Source organism: Schistocerca cancellata, chromosome 9, assembly GCF_023864275.1.
Source record: "Schistocerca cancellata isolate TAMUIC-IGC-003103 chromosome 9, iqSchCanc2.1, whole genome shotgun sequence".
Classification (NCBI taxonomy): domain Eukaryota; kingdom Metazoa; phylum Arthropoda; class Insecta; order Orthoptera; family Acrididae; genus Schistocerca; species Schistocerca cancellata.
In genome coordinates this window covers 421,301,137-421,328,583 of record NC_064634.1, presented here as the reverse complement: position 1 = coordinate 421,328,583, position 27,447 = coordinate 421,301,137, and the positions used below count along the sequence as shown (strand labels likewise).

Sequence of the window (27,447 nt, the reverse complement as noted above, 5' to 3'; positions counted from 1 at the left end):
ATTTTCCAGTAATGAGACGAATGATGCTAAGTATAAACAGATCTTATTAGTCTCACATATGGTTTAGTGTTATAAATGTCTCCAACAATATGAGAAAATCGAGTAATCATTTGACTGTCAGTACTTACTCAGATACATTTAATTTTTTGAAATTTTGGTTTGAGATTTAAACTTCTGAGTTTTCTAGCTATAGGGTCTCACTGTGTACAGAAAATTCAAAGTGATTACGATCAGGCACTTTCATTATGGCTCGTATAATTCCACCAGACATAGGAGAAACATTACAGATAATAATAGTTCAAACATCTCCACCAGTGACAAAAGCACACCCTATCCAAAGAACACCGAGTCCAAAGACAATTTACTCTGCACATGGCAAGTAGCAGTTACTGATGGGTGATGGTCATCACAGATTGGTTGTACTATGGGTAAAACAATTAAGCAAACAATAAAGTTGAAAGTTGTACTTCCATGTATTAATACAAAAACATTTTATAAATATTATGAACATTATTTATGTTACAAGACTTTTTTTTTTCAAGAAACAAAGTAAAAATTATAAACATATAAATTATGGGAACTTGTTTCTATTGTATGACTACAGATCAGTTCCTATTCTGATGTTTCCTATTGTTGATAACAAAAGTTTATATAATAAACTAGTAAAACTCTGAAGCTGAGCTTGGTATGAAATACAAAACATATCAACTAAAAAGTGATAATTTTTAGAAATTTTCTCTTATATTCCAGTGTTTTTACAGGTACTTATAAAACCAGAGATAAACAGATTTTTGAAAACTTACAAAATTTGAACATTCATTTAATAGAACACTAGATACAGCACTGTTTCTTAATAGATGTGAAACAGAATGGCTACTAACAAATTCTAACACAAAAACATTTTAATGCAAAAATAAAAATAAAATACCACCCCTTTTTGTTAGTAGCTCATATGTCAAAAAGTGGAATGTAATGAGTATCACATGTTCCTTTTAATACTTCTTTGCCACAAACTGATATGAATTAAAGAAGATTAAAATGAGAAAATTTCCCTTTGGAAAATATTGATGGGTGGAACAGACCATGACCCACATTAAGAATGAACTGATGATCAATGAAGTCATCATAAGTGTGAGATTTTCTGTACACACAATCCTTTTATATGTTCTATGTAGAAGAAGAGTTTTCATATTCACTCTTTTATGCCTGTTAACATGTTTATCATTTTCATTTTAATATGAATATAGGTCTGCCACATCAATCAATCATCAATCTTATTCCACTCTATACTTTCCATTTATATTTTAAAAGAAGTTATTTTTAATATTCTTCAGCAAATCTGTTATTTCCTTTCATCATGGCATTTAAAGTATTTTAGCCACATGGAATAACATAAAAATTTCTGTAGTCAGAAAACTACACATCTTTCTTGATGATTAATGTGTGCCTTCTGATGTTTCCTGAGCTTCTCATTAATACACTGTTTCACACTAACTTGAACTTCATCACGGCTTCACAATGACAGTCTCATTCCTGAGATTCCTCATTCTCATGAGACAACATGTATTTGAATCACAAAAGTATCTTGTTTCAGATGTGTCTGCTTCCTCCTTTGAAGTAACAGTTACAGCACAATGAAATACAGTTTCATGAGAATGGTTAAAACAGTTTCTTATAATCCCTCTTCACATAGAGTTTTAAAAGTTCAAATTATTTGTATAAATAAGAAAATTCAATGAGTTAAGTTCATGGGAACCATACACTCTTCATGTAAAGCTATAGCTTATAAAAAATCTTAAACAGAACATATCTTCATTTGTTCTTCCATTCATAGTTGTATTATGGAACAATAACCTATAACATTGCTAACAGAGGTTTTTTCAATCTTGGACCATATGAGATGTGTCATAAATTAAATCATCTGGAGACACAGAAATGTCATCTGCAAGTACCCTAACAATGGGAACATTGTTGAAAAGTGTTACAATGTGTCCCATCACAAATTCCAGCGTCGCCAGTATAGGTTCTGACCATGTGTACAAGGACCAGATGAGGAGGCCATAGAAAATTGCCAACACTGTATGATGTAACCAGTATAACCTAGAAAGAGAAATATATTATCTGTAAAATACAGCATTTCCAAATACAACTAAAACAGTGTTTATCAGGAATATACTTAAGAGTGAATAGTTTAGTTTAATCTCAAATAACACAAACTGAAACAGCTCAAAAGAAGTGAAATACAATAATGTACTATATGAGGATGTTGTATGTTGGAACACTTTTTAAACATTTGCCCCTTGTCCACCTCAGAACAGAAATTAAATAAAATTTGTTATTCAATTTTTAAATGATACCACTCACTTTTTTTCTAGAAATTATAAAATTTACTCATGAAAAGTAAGGTTTTACAAATGTGAAAATATTCCAGTCATTTTAAGTGATTCTATTGAGGGTTCTTGGTGAAACATTGTGTATTGTATTAACTGAATGAAACACTTCTTTAGGCTTGTTTGGCAAAGTTTAATATTGGTGAATGACAGCATTGTGCACTAGCAAATGGGCTAGTAACCCAAAAAGAATACAGGAAAATGTTGTGAAACAATGCTAAAAAATATAATTCTAAAAGCAGTCATTAGATTGAATCATTGACCATGAAACATGTGTTCATAGGTACACAATCCCCAAGGTACAACACCTTCCCCTAAATTATATGATTATTGTAATATTTTTTTGTTTTTCTAATGGATAAAAAAACTAAAATGAAATTAACAAATCTGCAGATTCCTATTACAGAAACTTATTGATATATTTTATTGAAGTTAGATACATCTATAAATACCAAATATGCTCCAATTATTAATCTTAATTGATTTGAAGTCACAATTGCAGACATCATTTATGAGGTGAGTAGTTCCAGAGTGTATGACCACCTTCATATATATATATAGTGATCCCAATGTGATCCATAACAGCAGGATCATAATTAAAATAAAAAATGTCATGTGACGAGGGCCTCCCGTCGGGTCGACCGTTCGCTGGGTGCAAGTCTTTCAATTTGACACAACTTCAGTGACTTGTGCGTCGATGGGGATGAAATGATGATGATTAGGACAACACAACACCCAGTCCCTGAGTGGAGAAAATCTCCGACCCAGCCGGGAATCGAACGCGGGCCCTTAGGATTGACATTCTGTCGCACTGACCACTCAGCTACTGGGGGTGGAAAGCAGGATCATAACGGAAGCATGATCATAGTTATGATCAAGAAGCATCTTTCTCTTAATGAAACGGATCTGTTGTAGTGCCTAAAATTGGTCTTCCTCCAAATAACATAAGCAAAAATGACTGGAAATTAACTGATTAATACACCAAATGATGTCAGTTATCAATGGACAATACATATTCCCTAGTTAGTGTTTTCATTGTATTTATTCTCTAACAGAGGTCAGTATCATCATATTACAACCTTAATTATCATTTTTATCTATTTTATTTTGCATTATACAGTTGTCATTTATAATGTTTACCCCTCTACCCATACAAAGATTCTTATACTGACTTATGACATTATGTTGTTTAGCCATAAATTCATTATTCACTCGCTCATCATTCTTTCTCAGTACTATCAGTGACGAATGAATCTTTCATTCTGTCTGCCAGATTATGACTTAAATACTTTCCCTGCCTTTTGCAGATTCATTGAAACTCAGTTTTCATTGTACATGCTAGGTCCTGCTTGAAAATTTTAAAAACCTGGTTTTCTTTCTTACATGCCGTGTCCTATAAGGGCTCTTTTGCATAGCTTGCACAGCATTGTGTTCTGGGAGAACAGGTATACTCAAGGATGGATTTGTTTTTACTTCGAACTTTATGGTCATTCCTATGTTATGACATAGCTAATCAGGACTGTATAATTTCTTCAGTCTATTTGCCACCTTCTATAAACATTCCAAAAAATTTATATTTAATCACAGAATAAGTTATTTTTTCCTACTCACTGCACAACATTCATTCTACGTGGCAGAATACTGTAGACTTCTCAAGTGAGGAATGAAATATAAATGGAAAACAACAAGAAAAATTAGATTACATTTATGTCACTAGCATGCTTGGTATTTAATACATGCCATAAAATTTGTTGGAAGAGGATTATGAAAAACTGTTACTGGACTGGACTATCCTTTATGACTTATCAGTTAAGCAGACATGTTTTTCTTCTTTTTTTCTGTTTTCATCATGTTATGTAAATCATATCACAAAGCCTTTAGATTAGCAGGTTTTTTGTGTGTTGTATGGACCATAACTGTAACCTCAATAGCTCTCAGTTTACAAATGCAAAAAAACTCTCTCAATGAAAAATATCACAAAGAAATTTGATTTCAGTTTGAGGTTAATTTCATTCTCTATAAGAATCTTCACATCACTGGCAGAAATCAGTTTGATTATTTATTTGTCATTCACTGAACCATGTAGTTCATTTATCTTGTAATTGATCTATTAGGAAACTTCTTGTTGTTATTGAAATTTACACAAATATGTATTGTATCCATCTTGTATTATTATGTTATAGTTAATAACATTTGTCATGATGAAGTTTATAATAACATTTGTCATGTTGAAGTTTATATTATTATTATTATTGTTATTATTATTATGTTTATACTGATGACACCAATTGCATGTAAATATGCTCAATGGTGGAATAAAACATTTGTATTTGTATTTATTTGTAATACCTTACTCTGCTTTCTGTCTTACTATGAGGAAGAGTGACAGATAATAAATAATTTTTCTTTCTGCTACTAAATTTAGGAACTCTCTCTCTCTCTCTCTCTCTCTCTCTCTCTCTCTCTCTCTCTCTCAAACACACACACACACACACACACACACACACACACACACACACACACACACTTCATTATGTGAACTTCATTTAACAATGTATATGGAATTCTCAGAGAGGAACAGACACTCTTAATACATCATGTGTCGAAGTGCACATCATCTTGAGCTATTGTACCACAGTGGCCTTCATTTTCTGTGTTACATTCTCCTTCTCTATGTTTAAATATATTAATGCGATCCCTTTTCTATCTGTACACTCTTCTATTTGAAAGAATAATGAGTATACTCTTCTATTTGAAAGAATAATTATACCAATGTATGCATTTTTCTTATGTGGCTTCTTCTATTGTTTGTTAGTCTTTGTCAATAATTGAAACATTTTTGCAATATGTTGTATTTTGTTGGTTCAAATGGCTCTGAGCACTATGGGACTTAACATCTGAGGTCATCAGTCCCCTAGAACTGAGAACTACTAAAACCTATCTAACCTAAGCACATCACACACATGCATGCCTGAGGCAGGATTCAAACCTCCAGCCATAATGGTCACACGGCTCCAGACTGAAGCGCCTAGAACCGCTCGCCCATAGCAGCTGGCCTGTTGTATTTTAAGTCAGCTTTTAGTACGATCACTAAATGATTTGCTGATCTTTTATCATTTATACACATGTACCAAGTTCCACATTCATATTCTTTTTCCATATGTATATGCACATTCATATGTTCAATTTTTACATTTTCCTTGGCATGCAGAACTGAGGTTTTCGCAAGTTTCTCAGTGATAAGGTTCCCTTATGCTACTGTAAGTGCATGACCACAGTCATCCATTCTGCCAACCTGCATTGTGAAATTACATTGGTGGGCGGTTGCCATTGGATGCTACTCAGTTATATGTTTTGAGTCCTCTCCTTTCGTGTTATTACCCTCTTTCCTTATCACTGTTTTCTTTATTATTCTCTTGAGGTATAATTTTTGCTGAATTCCTCCAATGGTACCAGATTTTCTCTCCGTCTATCTATCCACACGCTATGAGACATATCACTTCCCTTGAAGCAGTGTCCAAATTAGTATACTTTACTCTTGTGTTGATGGTGTTGGCTACGGTATTTCTTTTGTATATAATTAGTTATAGAATCACAAAGTTACACAGATTTGAATGGACTTTTCTTTGCAAGCAAAGCTAATATTTCATGAATAATAGAATATCTATCATGTAACAAAATGGACATTTAAGTATATTGCCAATGGCAATTCCCCAATTTTTTTATGTTTTACTGTAATTTGTACCATATTTTTGAGAAGAAGTGATGGGGGTTATGTGCTCTTTCAAGAATTGTCAGTTTAGCTTTCATTTTATAATTTGTTTATGATGTTAACTTGCAAAAATTTTCAACCTCAAATTTTAATAATATGTCTTTGTATATGCTTTGTATGTGTCTAGATACTAGTTTAATTCTTACACTTTTTGACTCGGATGTTGATTGTTCAAGAATTTTATACAAACATTTGTGATAATTGCATCTTTGTCTTTGATCTCTTCTTTTTTGCCTAAATAACTCAATAAGAGAAAGTTTTATTGGTCTATTTTTCCCAAATAATGAGTCAAACCTAAGTGTTTAAACTTGTATTCTATTTACTTATGCATGACTGCTGAAGTCACCAATGTTCATGCAAAGAAATGTTTTAACAAGAATAGGTGAACAAAGGGACTAATACACTGCAGAGACTCTAATGATATGTTACTTAGGACACAGAAGGGATGAAATAAAACTAAAGTGATGTCAGGTTTGAAAATGACAGTAAAAATCACTATGAGCATAAAACAAAGACAGCAAAGCATAAATAATTACTGAAAACGATCATGAACTTAATTTTACTTGTTATTAAACTCATACACACATGAAAGACAATTGAAGTATTGTGCACTGAGACACTATTCAATCTACTAATGGTGCTAAAAATATTGTTATGGAATGTTATAATACTATTTTGTACACTATTAGAATTTTACTTCTGCAACTGATTAATAATCATTTTGTTAGTTTTGCATTGCACTGTTATGAAATACCACATAATTAGTTACAGTGACTTTATTTTCTTGCACTAAACTAGTGTAGCAAATGTGTGACTATTTTTTTTCTTTTCTTTTTTTTTTTCACATAGGTTCAACTGATAACTGTGAAGTTTACAAATATAAACATTGCTATGTTCTTTGTAGGAAAGATCTCAATTATGTTACTTATGCACACAAAAATAATGGACAATGTTTCAGTTCAATAACGTAATTTTTGTTAAATAAATATTATTGTTGACATGTCACTTACATATAGCTTGCATATTTGAGCTTTCAGAGAATTGCTTTTCAAAAATTTAATTATTTCTACATTTTCTTCTTTTTCAAAATTAAGCTTTGGGCAGTTCCATTATTTTGCTGTCAATATTTTGCTCACATTTTCATGCTTACAAAATTATTGCTGGACTACATAATGAAACTGCTCGGTGCACCTTATTTCATCATGTATTGTAGAATAAAATACACTGTTAAATATACAATATGATCCAAGAGAATATAAATTGTAATTTTGCTTTTAGTTTCATTTTAGCAACATTAACACAGTTGTCTTACATATTTATGAACAGAAAATATCAATTTAACAAAAAAAATTATCAGCTATCAGGAAACATAATTATTTTTATATTTTCAATGTTATTTCAAAATAGTAATTTCATTTAGTTACTGGTATTTACAATTATTATTATTGTATTTAATGTTTGCATAATTGTTTTGAAAACTATCTTAAAAGACTTTTTTTACATGAACACTTAATCAAATGTAAGCTCCTCTGAATGTAAAAAAAAAAAAAAAAAAAAAAAAAACTGACATGTAATTGTAGCCACTTTTAGTGATTGTGTAAGTTGTTGTAAGCTGTTGTTATGAAGATTTGAGTTGAAAGAATTGTCTTGTAGTGTGCAGAACTTATCAGTTTGCATTAGTTAAAACATGGTAAATTTTTATGGCTGGAAGAAGAAGAATTTATAACATTTACTAAAAATTTAAGTGAAAAGAAAGTTGCCTCCAAATTTTGTAATATTTCATTGCACACATTTCAAAATAAACCTGATTTCCTCTCAGAAGATGAAGAATTACTCCACTAGACAGAAATCCAGTAACTAATTCATCTTACTGCAAATGAGCACTTCAAGTTACATAAAAACCATTAATTTTTTAGCTTTACCTGCACTTCTCATTCTAATATGAATCTTATAAGCAAAGTATATTTTTGCAAAGTTTGTGACGTTTTAACGCTTTAAGTGTTGTAGCCAACAGAGCAATGAGGGAGGTTAGGCTGTGCAAGACACAGAGATGCTGCGTACTCACATGCAACCACTTTATCAGCACCTGACAGAGTCTGAAGGGGCTATTTGGCCAGCCGTTTGAATCATGCAGTATCCACATTTGTGGGGCATTCAGATGTGATTGTGGCTTAATGTTGGGCAGCATGGAAACATGAGGGCAGGCATATTAATAAAAAAGGTTATGGTTAACCATGTCTGACTGTCACAAGAGAGGATTGCCACAATGTGCACCAAAAACTTTGTAACACCTTCACACCAACAACTGTCTCCTAGAACAAGTAATGATCAACCCACAATATCCTGTGTCATTATGCACAATTGACCACACAGCAGCCAGACTTTAAAGTTACTGTCCCATGTATAGGTTGCAGTTAACACCACAACACAAATGACTCCATTTGGATTAGTGCAGTGACGAAGGGGCATGGACTGCCCATGAATGGCATCACATTGTGTTTAGCAATGAAGCATGGTTTTGCACTATCCTGGATGATGATTTTTGGTGAGTATGGCAGTGACTTGGGAAGAGATCCAGTCCTTCTACTGTTTTTGAGAGACACAGTGGTGTTACCTTTGGCATAATGATGTGGAGAGCCATTAGGGATGGCTTCAGGTTATAGCTGCTAGTGATTGGGGGAACTTCAGTGGCAAAAGGGTACATCACAGACACCTTACATTCTCATGTGTGACAACGTATCTCTATGAACTATCTGCACGATGTTGAAGTATACCTGTGTCCAGTAAAAAACTCAGATCTCTCCACAACAGAACATGTGTGGGACTAGCTTGGACATTACTCCATCCCAGTGCCAGTATCTGGGATATTAAGGACCATCTTGCCTAAGGAGATTGTACAGTTGCTTTTTGACACTTTTCCCAAAAATAATCAGTGCATGAATCCTGGCCAGAGGAGGTACAATGTCATATTGATAAGTGGGTTCGTTGTGCCAAATTCTTTGTATACTTGGATTTATTTTGTAATGATTGAAAAACATCATGTAGCCTCTCAACCTGTGAAATTTCATTTCATTTCCTCCTTGCCTTGTAGTTGCTTCACCTTTTTTTTATTGGCAGTGTATAAGAATGTGTGAATGCAACATTAATGATTTAAAACATACAGTATACAATAATTATCAAAAGCTCATTATAGAAACAATCTGTTATTATTACTTTTGCTGCTGTATCACTGGCTCATTCTGCAACCCTGAAGGCTCTTTTTCATACTGATGTTCATGATCATAATGGCATATAGTAAAATTAAATTACTTCATCAAATATATTTTAAGTTAATTAAAGTTCAATGAGTTATGTTAAGATACTGTTCAACACTAGGTATGTAGTGCATAATTAGAGGAATATTTATCATCTTCCTAGATGTTCTTGTAACTAGCTCTGGCTCTAATTTTGATTTGGGTCATACTGTCAGGAGACGATAGTGGTCAAGTTTGTGTGAGCTGTGCATGTAGGTATTTGTGAGTGTTTTTTTCTGTCTGATGAAGGGCTTCATCTGATCGCTAATGTCTAATAGTCCACTATTAATTGCACCTGTCTGCTGATCATTGTCTCTTGTATGTGATGAGTATCAATTTATCCAAATAGTTATATCATTATTTCATTCCAGATTTTCCATTGCCAGGCTGTAATATAAATACCTACCGTCTCATGTGCCGTTGAGCATTGGGCAAATTTTCTATGTCTTCCTTCAGGATATATAATTTTGCCCCAGTAATTGCTTTTCTGCAAAAATCAAACCAATCAATTGGTTTTATATCAGTGTAAAATGTTTCACGATCTTCAGGAACCATAGAGTCAGCTAGTGCATGAAGCCGATCATTGTAAAATAACCATTCATGCACCATGTAGTAACTCAGCATTCCTTGACCCACTTGCAAACGATTCTGTACATTAACCAAGCTGCAAAAATTTTTCAGTCATTAGTAAATATTCAAATCAAATATTGTGAGACAAATAAAACAGTGACAGAATTTGTGAAGACTGTTAGACAAAAAGCATACAGTTTTGAAGTTTCATAGTGTTAACCTTCTCTAACAGAAAAAAGACATGGAATATCACTTTTAATTACCAAAATTATCATTCTGTATTAAACTTTTGAAATTTGTCAAATAAAGCTTTAAGTAACATTTGTAAGCATATATACAAGAAGAGATCGAGATGATGTTTTAATGCTTAGCTAAACAACTGCTCTGCATTCATCAAAAATTATGGAAACAGTTATGAACTCCCTAACTTTGTGTTGTCAAGTTAACTTTTTCTGATATTAAACATGCAACCTTATTCAGGTAGAAAAGTCAAACAGTATCTCACTGGGTAGCATATAATACAGATGAGCTTAATGCAAATACATTTTAACACTAACATTAGTGGATTCCATGGCTTACTGAACTGGAATCTAATGTTGTGATGGCATGTACTGATAAGTCCATTTTGATCATTTCTTTAATAACAGAGTGACTATAACACTTAAAAATTAATATTTTGTAGGCCCACCTAGAAAAATTAAAGTTTCTTGTTTCTGCAACATATGATGAAGATAGAGGTGTCACTTTAAAAAATAGTGAGCATGTTTAGTAACGTCAGTTTGCTAATATCAAGAGAACAATATTGAACACTTCTAATGTTGCGAAAAATCTTAAAGTTTATATTATGTGACCAAATCAAACTTTTTTCAAGGTTTAAAAGAAAGATATGAGGGAGGATCAGAAAGTAACACACAATAATCTTTTTCACCCCTGGTATTGCAGCTGGAATGTTGAAATTTCATGATGATACAGTTTGAAGTTTATGTTACAGAGGATATTTAGCTTTCATGCCCAACTCTAGTGAGAGAAGCCTGAATTACAAAATGGTGGCGCACATCCTACTGTCATGAACTTGTGAAGAGCATTAAAAAGTGGGCCAAAGGGCATAAACCTAGTGAAATTCATGGGGGAATGTGTGGCATGTATGGAGATGACTCTACGGACCATAGCAGTGTCTCCAGGTACCGTACATTCCACCAAGAGTGCTGTGTGAACCTTAGTTATTTGCCACCTTCAGGCAGTGAGTAACAGCTGCAATGTGACAGAATGTCTGAGCCATCGAGGAGGCAATTTTGAATGATTGGCATGGGCAACTGTGGACCTTATCACAGCAATTCAACATTTCCTTTGGTGCAGTGTATAATATTGTTTGTAATGCATTGAAATTTTGTAATAGTAGCGCTTGGTGGCTACCTAAGAAACTGACAGACAACTACAAGGGCCAGCAAATGATGACAAGCTTGGCTCACTTAATACATAATATATAACATACCTTTATGAAAGGAATCATCACTAGTAACGAGTCATGGCTGAAACCAACCAAGTATCTATGGAGTGGAAATAAGCTGATTTCGCAGTACGAAAAATGTTTGAAGTGACTCAATCTGCTAGGAAAGTGTTTGTGGCAGTGTTCTGTGACATGCATAGTTTGTTACTGGTGGACTTTTCTGAACTTGGAACCAATGTGAATGCTGCAGCTTACATTTAAACTTTGGTTAACTTGTGTTGTGCCCTTCATGACAAATATCACAACATTAATGCTGATGGTGTCAAATTTCTTCATGGAAGTAGTCTCTTTCATATTGCTGTTTCTGTTCATGAAAAAATTGCCAAATTTGGGTGGAGTGCTCCAGCATCCAGCCTATTGTCAAGATCTTGCATCATCAGACTTTCATCTGTTTGGTCCCATGAAGGAATTCCTGGTTATCCAATGGTTTGTGACAGATACAAAAGTGAAATCAGCAGTCTGCAGATGGCTATACTCCAACTAAATGGACTTCTACAAACAGGGCATATAGAAACAGGTACCATGATGGAAGAAGTGTGTTAAGAATGTTGGTGACAATGAAGAAAAATAGGTACAAGATATAGATTCATTTGTGATTTTTTTATTTTGTTACCCTAAAATTATTGTGTGTTACTATCCAATCCTCACTCATATGTTTGCCAATATTAAATGTCTTGGCTCAGATAAAAATAAAAAGAAACTGACAGGATTTTTTGTATTACACATCAAATAAGCTTCTGGAAGACAAGAGACTGAAGAGAATCTTGTGAATGAAACGAAAGTTGTCAGAAAACAGGAATGTAAAAGATGGTACATTAGTAAGCACATTTCCAGCTTCAGTTTGAAAATGATAAAGAACAGAATGGAGAATCTTTGTGAGAAACAATCAAAATCAGGAATTAAAATAATAATACCAATAAAGCACAGCAAATGGGTCAAATGAAAGTGGGAGGAGTAAAATAAGTACATAAAAATAAAATTTCTCAAAGGAGTGGCTGATTTGTGTTGAAAACAGGATATTTGCAGAATAAGAAGATATAATGGAAAGCAAATTCCATTTTCCAAGAGAAAATAGTGCTGTACAAGAGGATCCAAATGTAGAGTGTGATATATTATTGTATAGCAAGTAAGATGTATACAACAGATACTGTCAGGGGCCACCACCACAGTGGCATAAGTACATGCTTGGCAGTTTGCAATTCCATACATCAGCTTCCAGACGGCACACACAAACACAAACCTCTTCCTGCCTCTATGCAACTTCCTTAAGTGTGTTGTGTACATCCATGTGACACAAACACTTAGAGAAGCCTGAACCAGCTGTTAGGCAGTTACATTCAGTGCCTGCAGCCCACTCTGCCCAGTGTTTTAAGACTACCTTCTGACTTATTAGCAGCTATTTTTGGAATGATTGGCCTGTATAGTGTGTCTTAATCACTATTATCGGTTTGTAACGGAACATATTAAAGGCTTTACTTTACTGAAGTTGCGATACCCTCCAAATTCAACCAGTTTAATGAGTATTTATGATTATAGAAAAGTTATTGTGTATGTTAACAATGATTGCATAACATGTCTGCATAAACAGTCAACCCATTAATTTATACTGAATAACTGACCCACACAAAAGTTAATATCACTTGATCACTGATACAGCAAATGTCATCATGTAAAAACACTAAGTTCATCTTAAATAATTAATATGAAGTATGAAAAATAGTGGTCAACTTAGGTATTTTGGAGCTCCTTAAACAAAAATCACCCAGTGAAACCTATTTGTTCACTAGGAGCGTTTTCACTCAGTATTCACATAAGCAATCCTATTTTAGATGAAAACCAATGTAATTCTTAATAATTCATGTTATTTACTTATTTATGCAAATTAGAGAAGTCAATTGACAAACTTCTAAAAAACGGCCTTTTTGTAACAAAGAATTATTCTGTCAAGTCAACAATTCTGTCTGTCATTTTAATAACATGTTAAATTATGTCACTCGATGCAAATTAATAACTTTTCTGCACAAATTATGATAACAGATGTACATGTGACTTATAAACTATATCTCTTTTTAGTAGTTCTTTGACAATGTTATAAATACAAGCAGCAAGAAGGGTCGAGAGGCAGTCGGAATGTCACTTTGGTAAAGTGTGTTTATGTGTTATTGTTTGAGGTGGATAAACAAAGCAAAGAACATGTAAAGGAAGTACTACTTTGTGTTGTGTCATGGTCTTTGGTGGACAGTGGATTAAGATGGCCATCAGAGTAATAAATATTTGAAGTTTACATATTTGTTGGTTTCGCTCGTTCTTTATCATCAAAAGCACATAAAAACACGGGACCTCATGTTTTTAACCCTAGACAACCAGATTTAGAGCCAGCATCAGCATCAAGACACGGCAGCAATCCAGCAAGTAGCAGTGATTACCACAACACAATGCAGTTTAATGGTGCCAACCTAACATCAAGTGCTAACAAGCTCTGTAAATGGGAGTGAAATAGTGTGATTATAGCAATTAGCAATATCTACGACTAGGCGACCATTACAAGTTATAGTGACAATATCATAGAGTGACAGCAAATGTATTAGAGATACCATTGCGTTATGTTTAGGACATCAAGTGCCACACCTCAGAGTGTACCACTAGGTACTATTTTATAACATGTGCTTAACAAATGTTGTTGCTTTATTCCCTATTTTTTTGCCACAAATGTTTACTTAGCAAGTGTGCAATCAGCCAGTTTCAAGGAACAATAGCAAGGAAATACATTTCTGCTAAAACAAATGCTTGGATGAATTAATAGTAGCATTCAGTTACTATGTTCTAAACATGAAGCATATGCCCAAGCCTTCTGAGTCATGTCTTAGAGCATGCTAAGCAACTTGCTGCTGGATTTACTTAAGGTATACAGTTTGACTAGGGGCATTCATGAATTTCAGTATTTTATGGTGGCCTTTGCAGTGAACACACTATTAGTGGTGAATGGTGTGACTATTTTTTGATATAGCAGAGCTTTAAATGAAACTTCCTGGCAGATTAAAACTGTGTGCCCGACCGAGACTCGAACTCGGGACCTTTGCCTTTCGTGGGCAAGTGCTTTACCATCTGAGCTACCGAAGCACGACTCACGCCCGGTACTCACAGCTTTACTTCTGTCAGTATCTCGTCTCCTACCTTCCAAACTTTACAGAAGCTCTCCTGCGAACCTTGCAGAACTAGCACTCCTGAAAGAAAGGATACTGCGGAGACATGGCTCAGCCACAACCTGGAGGATGTTTCCAGAATGAGATTTTGACTCTGCAGTGGAGTGTGCACTGTCTGCTAGGTTCGCAGGAGAGCTTCTGTAAAGTTTGGAAGGTATGAGACGAGATAGTGGCAGAAGTAAAGCTGTGAGTACCGGGTGTGAGTCATGCTTCGGTAGCTCAGCTGGTAGAGCACTTGCCCGCAAAAGGCAAAGGTCCCAAGTTCGAGTCTCAGTTGGGCACACAGTTGTAATCTGCCAGGAAGTTTCATATCAGCACACACTCTGCTGCAGAGTGAAAATCTCATTCTGGAGAGCTTTAAATGTTTTTGTTAGTGATAGTGAAATGAAGCCCAGTTGACAGTTGTGTCTGAGGACATTATTTCTCACAGCGATATCACAGACCTTCTGTTACAAAAAATGCACCTAATAGTTGATGCCAGTGTTTGCTGTTGTTGTGGTCTTTAGTCCAAAGACTGGTTTGATGCAGATCTCCACACTACTCTATCCTGTGCAAGCCTCTTCATCTCTGAGTAACTACTGCAACCTAAATCCTTCGAATCTGCTTACTGCATTCATCTCTTGGCTTCCCTCCATGATTTTTGCACCCTATGCTTTCCTCCTGTATTAAATTGGTGATCCCTTGATGCCTCAGAATGTGTCCTACCAACCAATCCCTTCTTCTAGTCAGGTTGTACCACAAATTTTTTCTCTCTTCAGTTTTATTCAGTGCTTTCTCGTTAGTTACATGATCTACCCATCTAATCTTCAGCATTCTTCTGTAGCACGGTATTTCAAAAGCTTCTATTCTCTTCTGTTTAACATCCATGTTTCACTTACATGCTTGGCTACACTCCACACAAATATTTTCAGAAAGGACTTCCTGACACTTAAATCTACACACAATGTCAATGTACAGTAGGTAAGCCATTTCCAGGAGTGTCAGGCATCACAGGTGGAATGATATATCCTGAACCCACACTGACAGTGACTAAATAGGATTTTGGGTTTGAGAAGCCAGGCAAGATGGTGACTCACCATTCAATCCAAAGTCTTTTCTCCACAGTTAGTGAGGGCAACACTACATTAACAATTGGGTCTAAATGGTTCTTTTCTGGTTTCAGGAGGGGCAGTGGGATTACACTCCTCCATGGGTTGGAAAAATGTCAAAAGTTCCAGATTAGGCTGAATAGTGCACAGAAGATTTTTCTAGTTACCCTGTAGCATATCACAACATGGCCTAATGGTGTGTCATAAACCACAGACAATTGTCCAATCAGCTCCTACATGGAGAAGGGACAATTACAATTGTATATTCTTCATTGTCAGTATTATATTAGTAATGAGGGGCCAAATCCTGACAGTCTGTGTCAACAGCCATTCATTCAGTCAGAGTGCAACTGTCCTTGAGTATGAGGTTTCTCTAGTCTTGGCAACCTGAGCTGTTAAGCCAAGTTCCTCATTATCAGAGATCTATAAAATTCTATTATCATACCCAAGTTACTAAATCACACATACAGGGTGAAAAGTATTTAAACTGACAAACTCTGGGAGGTTGTAGGGGACATCAAAACAAATATTTTTCTCTAATGCCATTTTTTATTATGAGTATTTAAACTGATAGAGGAAAATTTCTCTGGTGGCAAATTAATTAAACGAACAAACACTTTTCCATTTTTTTATCACCAAGAGACAACACATTAACACCACAACCCAATTTCAATTACAGCAGATTTTCAAAAATGCCTCCATTGACACATAAACAAAGGTTACACCGTCAGATCATGTTTTGTCTGACACAGGCAAAAACCCCAGAAGTATCCTGAATTGTTCCTGCTGCTGCTATTAGCTGGGCAACCAGATCCTCTTCTGATGCAAGGAGAGTTGCGTAAACAAGGTTGCGCATCTCTCCCCACACAAAAAGTCCAGAGGGGACATATCTGGGGATCGAGCAGGCCATGGTACAGGGCCACCTCTGCCAATCCATGTTTCTGGAAACTGTCGGTCCAGGAATCGATGCACAAGATGACTGAAATGTGCCGGTGTCCTGTTATATTGGAACCACATGCGTTGTCTTTTAGGGAGCAGGACTTCTTCCAGCAATTCTGGCAATGCTCTGGCAAGAAAATTGTAATAGTGCCTGCCATTTAATGGCCTAGTTAGCGGATATGGCCCAATTAAACAGTCCCCAACTACACCGAACCACACAATAATGAAGAACCGCACTTGATGAATGCTAGTAACTGTGGCATATGGGTTAACCTCACTACAAACATGCAAATTGTCCGTGCTGAAGACTCCATCATGCACGAACGTTGCTTCATCAGCAAACAACACAGAGGATGGAAATGTAGGATGCATTTCACACTTTTCTAGGTACCACTGCGAAAACTGTGTTCTGGGTAGATAACCAACTGGTTCCAGGTTGTGGACATGCTGTAAGTGAAAGGGACGTAACAATTGCTCTCGAAGGACTGTTCTTACATTCGTCTGATTCATCCCCATGTTACGTGCAATTGCACGAGTGCTGATTGAAGGATCCCACTCCACATGCTGCAAGACAGCTTCCTCAAATTGCAGAGTTCTTAAAGTGCGATGACGTCCCTGTCCCGGTAATCTGCTAAGTGGCCCAGTCTCACGCAGACATTGGTACACAGCAGCAAAGGTCATATGATGTGGGATACGGCGATTAGGGTATTGTTGTTGATAAACCCGCTGTGCAGCTCATCCATTGTGATGCGCTACGTAGTACACACCAACCATATCAGTGTACTCACTCCAGGTGTACCGCTCCATTAGTAAACAGAGACAATGCACTACTACACTGGTGGACAGCAGTTGCCTACAACTGAAGAACGTAATACGCCCTCTAACAACTGAAGATCGTAATACTGCCTCTAACAATATGGCTGCCAGCAGTTTAAATAATTCTCATAGGAAAAACTGACATTAGGGGAAAATATTTGTTTTGATGTCCCGTACAACCTCCCAGAGTTCATTGGTTTAAATACTTTTCACCCTGTAGAGTCTACAGCAATAGAAGAAACAAAACTGGACATTGAAAGCTAGTTTGCTATGTGGCAAATCATTCATTGGCAGGTGAGTGACTACCTTCCTGAATTTTTATTAACTACTTCTGTCCTGGAATTTTCATTATCAAACAATCATATGTTGTAATGATTTTTAATATGTCTTATCTTGCAACTTTGCTCTGCATGTTGTTACAGGTGTCACTAATCAGTAAAGACTTACAAAGATTATGGCCTCCAGCTTATTTTTATTTAGGATCTATGTCATTTCAACTGTATCTTCATTCTCTCGCAACTACTAACAAAAACTCAGTTCTTTCCATTTAATAAACCTTGCCTTTCCCTTTATATTGTTACTGTGGGATGTAATTTAAATATGTATATTAGTACAAAATTAAAGTAAGACCTCTGTAGCCATGATAATTCATACAAAATGAGGCACTTATACAGCACAGTAAAGGCAATGATTCAAGTCCCATGCTGTGAGCCAACTGGGAAACGTTCTGAGATGATAACACTGAGACCATAACAACTACTTGATTTTCTAAATTATGACCCCTTGCTTTCAGCTTTTTACTTGGTTAGTAGATATTATAGACATGCTAAAATGGCACTGACAGTCACCATTGTATCAATGAAATGAATTTCTGTGAATCTGTGATGTGGTCCTCAGGGACGATACATGGTATTTCTGAAGAACTGTGCAAATATTGAATATGATACGTCAGCAAAGTATCTGTATTGCTCCTAGTAGTCCTAGAAAGATGTATAGAGTTGCCATTCTGATTGCATATTACAAGTAACATGAATCATGCCTGGACTGCCAATCAGCCATTGCTCACTGAATAGTCACTGACTTAGAAATGAGGATCAATATTCCACCTGGGGCTTCAGCTAGAAAAGTCAGGAACCATTTATTGACAGTTTGGCACTGAAAACGGTTACCATATATTCAACTTTCACTCTCACCTCATCACTGTGGAAGTCACCTCCTATGGCGCAGCAACAGACACTAACTACTCAAGAGATGAATGGCACAAATTTGTATCTGGGTCAACTCCTGCATTATATACAGTAATGATCATTAATGGATGCAGCATTGACAAGATAGTGACAAATACCAGAATTATAAGAGGGCAAAATGCAAGACCTGCTCAAGTGCTGGAGGCACAGCTTACAATGATCATACACCTGTGATGTTTTCTGAGAGAATACTGGACAGTGAGAGCTACATCCAAGTCATCACCCACCCCTTTCTGTTACCATTTGTACAATGTCAGTGCAGTATGCTCTTCTAGAAGGACATTTTACATATATGTACAATTCATGTTATCCAATGCATTGTACAGTATGTTTATTGGATCTTCTGGCTGCTATGACCCGAGGAAGTATGAGACATGAATGGATTCTGTCTGCTTTGATCTCCATTATAGCCAACACACTTTGATAACTTTTGAGAACAAGTGAACATTATCTTTCAAGTTGGCTAACCACATGTCTTTGAATGTTTGTGGAATTACATTTTACATACAAAACGCTATACAAAATGTTACAACTTCTGCACAAGATAATCTGTTCATAGGTATATGATCGGAAAGTTTCATCATATGCAGTATACAAAATTTATAGTGTGTGACTAAACCATTATTAATGTGAAAAATATTGCTTTGGTGTTCCCTTTATTCATCTTATTCTAGAACACCAATATCCATTAATCAGATAATCATTTTTCTGTGTGAAATAGAGTTATTTTTAGTAACATCATATTTTAAAACAACACAGTCAAAATACTGAAGAATAAAAGCAGTGACTGCCATAAATGTTTATGACTAACTGTAGTATGTCAAGAATAAAACTTATCAAATGTTCTAGAAAATTAATATGAGGAATTGCTATTTTTACTCTGAAAGTTGTAGGAAATAAAAAAAAGTCTCTTTGTTGTAAATGAGTGTGTGTTATCTGGTATACGTACAAAGGTTTCTTGCCAGCTAGAAACACAAAAAAGTCAATGATGTAAGCTGGTATCATGTGGAAGAAGATATGGCGAAGTTTGTGCAGGAATGGTGATGATGTCATATCTCCAACTGGATACCAAATGCCTCCTTCAAGAGGAATTTCTTTTAGTATAATTGATCTCAGGATTTCCAAAACACCACCCCATGTTACAGGGTTATCTCGTCCATTTGTAATGTTGCAAACATAAGGGCTTTTTGGCCTGTAACAGAAAATAATTTCAGTGCATCTTTATAGCTAGACAGATGTTCATTAACCATACAGCAAGAAAGAGAAGAATTTGTGGTAGACATTTAGTAGTTTGACAATTTTTCGAAGTCATGATAATAACTGAACAGGCTTATAATAGGTGTGTAACAATCTATTAATTTCTTCAAACCTCGAATTACACATAAATAAAACTACTATTAAATAAATATTGTCTAATACCAAGAAATGATAAATTATAGGTCACTGGCGTTGATAAGAGTGCTTTTATTTCAACAGTGGTTATAATGAGAAAGATTTATAACATTATATCACCAATGGCATGGTAGTCCAACATACTTGCATAGAGAACAGCATTTTATGCAGCAGATGCATCCACTGGCACCATATGGGGTCATGTGGCATGAATCAGTGATCACCAGGACCAGCTGGAAAGGGAAGCACCTCTCTACAAGTAGGGTTGCTATACTGCTTGGATAGAAAACACTGGTCTTGGAGCACAGAACTGTTATGGTCCAACAGATTTCTGTTTTCAGCATCATGTGGCATATTTTACTTATGCAAAATGTTCTGCTCAATCTGTCCATAATTGAGGATTACTTATGTTGTTTATTTTTGAATCTGCCTATTGTTAATGAGCATTTATGTTTTTTTAATTATAACCCATTTGTATTGACAGTAATAGTGTCAAACCAAGAACTAACAGATGACAAAAAGATTGCAATATTTCATTAAAAGTATGTCTACATAATCATAAAAATACCCTTTTTCTCAGAGACTATGAATTTTAAAAATTCTATTGCAATTTTGTTCCTTCAAATAACTGCAGAAAATTTAGTGGTATATCTAAACTGTGTACATCCTGCATGAAACTCACAAGCATTTTCATCAATATTCCATTAATCCATTATCTGTAACCTTATACATGTAGCATATCTTTGTTGATGAAGTGACCACTTATCTACACCTACACAGGTACTCTGCAAACCACTGTGAATTGGGCAGTAAAAGGTACTTCCCATTGGTTCATATTTTAATTAAAGTTTCTACCTATTATATTCATGTCTGGAGCATGGGATGAAAGAATGCTTAAAAGCCTATGAGAGTGGAATAATCAATCCCAGAAATGTAAATAATCTTTCTGAAAACTCTATATCTAATTTTCTATTCAAAGAAATGTACTGTCATATTTTCTGTGCTGACTCTTCTAATACTGAGTGACAATGTAAAATCTGTATACAGTGCATCCCTTCAGCTACCATTTATGTAAAAATACATTTCTCTTTACGTTTAGAAGTGGACACACTTGACATTTTAACATCTATTTTGTACTTCTTATCATCAGTACTGGCATGTCTGAGCAAGTGATCTCAACTTTGATGAATGGGCATCTGATGTTCATGCACCTATGTATAAAGTGTGCAACCCAATAAAATTGTTTTGCACTGTACCATTGTTGTTTCCCTTTTGAGCCCAAAACTATTCCTTTATTATTGCTTCAGTTAACACAGTGATAAATCGTGTTGTCATGTGTCCAAGTGAGCAGCAGTACTAAAACAAACAGTTAACTAGATGAGAAAAAAATTTATAGTATGTGTAAAATGACACATATTACAAGCTAGCAGCACAATCCTGTAATGAGGCAGCTGTCTATGAGGTAATTAGTAATCAAATAAGTGGTTGGGTGGGATCTGATGCAACTGTGCTGTTTGATGTTTTAAGAGGGTCATTAGTGTGGTGTAACACCTGTCCGTGGCCACAGACTTATATAATGAAATTTATTTCAGTATTGTTTAATTAAACAGCACTTTAGTTCATATTATGTAAATTTATTTTGTCATTGTTTAATTAAACTAAGATTATACTGTGATTTTGCTCATACCCTGGTAACATAGAGACAGCTATTCTTTACATGTGTAGAAAGTATGCTGTGTGGCTGCTCATGTTATGAAAAATGGTGTGCCTACTCGAGGATTAAAATACTTTAAATTACAAATTACATTTAGTTAAAGGTGTAGGCAATATAGTATCAAATTTATTCATTTATACTGCATTTAATGGCATTGTTTTACCTGATAACAGAATGTATGTCTATAATATAAGGTCAATAAAGAAGAAATGATTTTCTGAACTATCTGTCACCATCCGGGTCACACTAGAATTTTGAAATAATATAATAGTATCGTCACAGTTTTTTGCATTAGTTTTGAAACTGTTAATATTGCTGTTCTCTGTACTTGTAGAACATCCAATGAATTATGGAAATTTCTGGCAGAATGTAAATAATGTACGAGTGAAGGAGACAGCTCATCGAATAATAGAGCCATTGATTTGCCGATGAATACACACAAAAGAAGGTAAACTTTGCTAGGTTTTGTAGCAATCCTTTAACAAGCTAGAGTACACATATATATGCCCCCCCCATACACACACACATGCACAGCTACATTGTGCCAACTAAACCCACAATGCTTAGACTGCAGTTCACCAAGTAAACCGGGGCTAGGGTTAGTGTTGGGTAGAATGGATAGAGGGAGAAAGGAGTGGGAAATGGGATGATGAGTTTGGAAAGTGTAGCTGATAGATTGAAGGGAAGCAGGAGGTGTGTGGGATAGGAATAGAGGAGGGAGACAGCAACTGCACAGGATAGGAATACGACACGGGGGTAGCAGAATAAGTGAGCATGGGTGCAGGACGACGATGATGTGGAGACATCAGTTTGGAAGAGGTTACAGAACAGCGGAAGAACACTTTTAGGTAGAGGGCATGGGTGCTATAGGTTAATGGAGACAGAGGTTAGGAGGGTTTGGGGGATGAAGGATGTGTTCCAAGCATAACTACCATCTGTGTAGTTGAGAAAAGCTGGTACTGGGAGGAAGGACCCACTGGCATGGGTTGTGAAGTAGCCACTGAACCTGAATATGCCATTTTCAATGTTCAGCAGTGTGTTTTGTCTGCTCATGGCTACTTCTGGCACTTCATTCTGATGGACAGCTGGTCAGTCGTCATGCCCACTCACAATGCAGTGCAGAAATTGCAGCATAGCTGGTATATGACCTAGCTGCTTTCACAGGCGGCACTGCCTCTGATGCAGTAGGATAAGCCTGTTATAGAACTATAGTAGGATTTGATGAATTGGTGAATCAGGCGGGTCTTGCATCTGAATGTCCCACAGGGAAACAACCCACGTGAGTCAGAACAGCATATTGATGGACCAGGATATTGTGTGAGTTGAATTGGTGGTGGAATACCACTTTAGGAGGGGTGAGAATTATCATGGGTAGGATTTCCTTCATTTCTGAGCATAATGATAAATAGTCAAAGCTCTGGCAAAGGGCATGGTTCCATTTATTTCAGTATTGTTTAATTAAACAGCACTTTAGTTCATTTGCTCCTTTGCAGTGAGTTCTTGGGATGGTGGGAGGAGCAGGTATGTATGAGTATATGGGATGGAAAAACTGTTTGTGAACTAGTAAGGCAATTCTTGTCACTGCAGATACACCAGCCATTCCTAAATGGGAGCAATGTTGTGGTGTGGAATGGAGAACCAGCTGTCAAAATGCCACTACTGTTGATGGTTAGTGGGCTTGATAAGGACAGAAGTTTTGGTGGAGCCATCAAGGAGGTGGAAGTCAAAGTCGAACTCTATAAGGTGACATATCAGGCTGAGAAGCACCAAGTGAAGTGCATGTGAGAGTAGGTGTTCAGGCTATGCAGGAATGAGGACAGGGTGTCTTGACCTTAGGTTTTGATCATGAAGATATTGTCAGTGAACATGAACCAAACAAGAGGTTTGAGATTTTGGGAGGCTAGGAAGGTAGTCCATTCCATTCCACACTTGAATCAACAGGTCCTTGTTTATTGAATTGACAGCTTCAGCAATTCAATTTCTCAGCTTTCAAAGAGTGGTTGCCATAGGTAAGACAAAAAGTCTGTCTTTTTTGTACACCCACAGAAAAAATCACAAGGTGTGATGTCTGTTGATCTGGAAGGCCAGAAGCAGTGAACAATATTTTGTTGTTAATCTCTTCCAATTCATCATTGTGAGATGGTATTGTTAAGATAATGCTGCAGCTCAAGGTGAATGTGATGTGGAGTGCCATCACTTAACCTATTAATCTTATAAAATACATTTTTCAAAAATGGTTCAAATGGCTCTGAGCACTATGGGACTCAACTGCTGAGGTCATTAGTCCCCTAGAACTTAGAACTAGTTAAACCTAACTAACCTAAGGACATCACAAACATCCATGCCCGAGGCAGGATTCGAACCTGCGACCATAGCGGTCTTGCGGTTCCAGACTGCAGCACCTTTAACCGCACGGCCACTTCAGCCGGCAAATACATTTTTACATATTTAAGTTCATATTAGACATTTCTAAAAATTCTACTAATGAATAGAATGGGTTAGTTCACAAGAAGTAGCTTAACTTTTCCTTATGTACTTTGATAGGCATGCTTCAGGCATGTTCAGATAATTTGTTATATATTTTAATTGTCATATACTTATGCTTTGTTAGTTTCTGCTCATCTATTTTGTGGCAAGAGCACAGAAGTAGATTCTTGTATTGTAGTCATGCCTTTGATTTGCTAGACCTAAATTTGGTAGTTCAGTAAGTGTATAGTAAACACTATCAAGAATATATAGATTAATAACTGTTAATATTCTATATTTAATGAACAATGGTTTATAATATGTCATGTTATCTAACTTTGCATTACTCTAATTATTACAACAAGATATTTAAGAAAATATACATCCTTTTGCTATATGTATGCACTAGACAGGATTGTCTCAAATGTTACATTGTATGCCTACAGATAGTCTGTTGCCAATACTTTTTATATTCCTTGTCCTTATTACCTTTGTAATATGAAGTAAATCTGTTATGTTGTAAGTTTCATTCTTTGTAGCCCCAATGATATTGGTGCTTTCACAGTATTTTTAGACCATGTGTGCAGTTCTAAAGAATACCATGGCATAATTTTTTTTATTTTTACTCCATCTCAAGTCTAAGATTCAATTCTACAGTCTTTTTGAGCCAAGGACATGTATTACGAAAAAGATAACTTCAGTTTTCACCCACCATGTCACTGGTCTCAAATTGCAAATCCATTTACCACAGTGCATTTGTTACTTTATCACTCTTATCACATTTGTTAAGAGTCACACTTTTCTTCTATCTGTTTTATAGCAATACTATACTTTTTATCTGCTGCAGCTTGCTCGTAATAGGCCTTAAATGGAAGTTTTATGAACAACTGTCTTTACTGCTGTCGGTATGTTATCATACGATTTAAAGACATTTCATATTCATAGGCTCTGAATATGTAATCAATTTTTTGAAATACTACCACTAGTACTACTACTGTTATCACAATTTTAATTTTAGAAAGTCTGGATATATACCGGTAGTGGCCTAGTCTATAATCATGTGTAATTGGCACAGAGTTTGGTTTAAATAAAAGTAAAGAAACAGAAACAACAAAACTCACTTTATTTCAAAAGAATTCATCACTGAAAGTGAAATGATGATTCTTGATTTTATGCAATATAAAATGAAAATGAAAAAATTAAAACTACTGAAATAAATAACTGAATTTAATAGTTATTTTTGCACCAACCTGTTTTCTCCAAGATGCCAAGCCAGGGCAATTATGGCATTTGCTGTGCAGTCTATAGGTACTACATCTGCATAAATTCCAGGATGTCCAAGCACTGTCCTCAGAACACCTTTACCTGCTGCTATTAACAGACCAACTGGTCCATTTGTATTATCTGCCCATCCTGGCATAGGTTCCTTCCAGGATGATATCACTGTTGAAAAGAAAACCATTGTCTACATACTTTATTCTAGAAAAATTCAGTAAAGAACCCAAGTAATATAGCATTTAAATATTTTAATGACTAAATGCATTGGTAACGTCATCTTCAGGGTGTAGCAATTTTAATGGCCAGTAGTGTAGTTGATGACATTTTGGTAAAATTACTAACTACAATACCTCACAATCTCTGTCACTGAATACATAATTAAGAAAATAGATACAGCTATCTGAAATAGTTTAATGTATGGTACTGTACTGCAAAACAGCATACCAATGGTATCAACTCTTATCTCACCCCCTTCTCAACCAATGCTTGACTTTCATACCCTTTGGCTTTTATAACTGTAGTCTGATTTCAATACAACTTACAGTTGACCTGTATTTTATAACTGTTGCCTTCAGAACTTCAAAGAGTATATTCCAGTCAACATTTTTAAACATTTTCTCTGAATTTACTAATTCTATAAATGCAGGTTTGCCTTTGCTCAATCTATCTTTTAAGATAAAACTTAGGATGAATATTGAGTCACAAGTTCATATATTTCTCTGAAGTGCAAAGTGATCTTACTGGTGGCCAACTTTACCTGTCTTTGGATTACTGTTTTGATATTTCATATTATTATTTTGCAACATGACCTTACTAAACTGCACTAAAAGGCACCAGCCTCGTTTGGAAATGGTATTACTTCATTTTTCTTTAAGTTTGAGGGGATTTGCCTGCCTCATATACAAGGTGGTTACAATTAAAGTGCAGCTACTCCTGGCAGTCCAATGTGGGCTGTAATTATTATATGGCAGTAAAACGTTGTAGATATTACAATGAGTTAATGTGGAACTAATTTATGCTGGAAAAAATTTGTTCCAATGTTGCCCATCAGGTGCAAATCTGGTGCTATGAATGCAGGAAACACACGTACAAATGCTTCCATTATGTAATGGATTAGGATTGGAATATGGGCAGAAAAGATCAAGCAAGTGAGAAAGGCATAATATTGATTTTATTATTAACTACCACTTACACAGTTTGTTCAATATAAGCACTGGAGGCATTGTTGAGATTTTGTTCAGGCCAGATTTGCACTCGGGGCAAATATTGGACTAATTTTTTCCAATGTACATCAATTTTTCATTAATGTTCTAGCAAATCTATCATGTTTTGCTGCCATACATTAATTGCAGCCCACACTGAAACTCTGTGAGTTATAACCACCCAGTATGTTGCGTACATGTACATCTACATTTATACTCTGTAAACTACCATGAGGTGCATGTCAAAGGGCACATCCCACAGTACCAGTTATTAGGGTTTATTCATATTCTATTCACATATGGAGCACGAGAAGAATGATTGAATGCCACTGTGAATGCATAATTATCCTAATCTTATCCTCACAATCCATGTGCGAGTGATACGTAGGCGGTTGTAGTATATCCTTAGAGTAATCATTTAAAGCTGGTTCCTGAAACTTTGTTAATAGACTTTCTCGAGATAGTTTACATCTGTCTTCAAGAGTCTACTGTATCAGTTCCTTCAGTAAATCTGTGGCACTCTCCCATGGATTAAACAAAACCTGTGACCACTCATGATGCCCTTCCCTG

At 35.6% G+C, this 27,447-nt stretch overlaps 1 protein-coding gene across 2 annotated transcripts in view; it reads right to left on the bottom strand.

Annotated features, from left to right (window-relative positions):
• Positions 1-362: 362 nt before the first annotated feature.
• Positions 363-27,447, bottom strand: part of LOC126100398 (fatty acyl-CoA reductase 1-like) — a 252,381-nt gene continuing 225,296 nt past the window's right edge. The window contains exons 7-10 of one of the 2 annotated variants that reach the window (XM_049910995.1): positions 25,648-25,840; positions 19,775-20,017; positions 9,862-10,119; positions 363-2,100 (exon numbers count right to left, since the gene is read on the bottom strand). In XM_049910995.1, coding sequence (XP_049766952.1) covers positions 1,881-2,100; positions 9,862-10,119; positions 19,775-20,017; positions 25,648-25,840 — 914 coding nt within the window. In that variant the 3' untranslated portion in view covers positions 363-1,880. The remainder of the gene's footprint in view (positions 2,101-9,861; positions 10,120-19,774; positions 20,018-25,647; positions 25,841-27,447) is intronic. The other variant, XM_049910994.1, reaches the window with a different exon arrangement.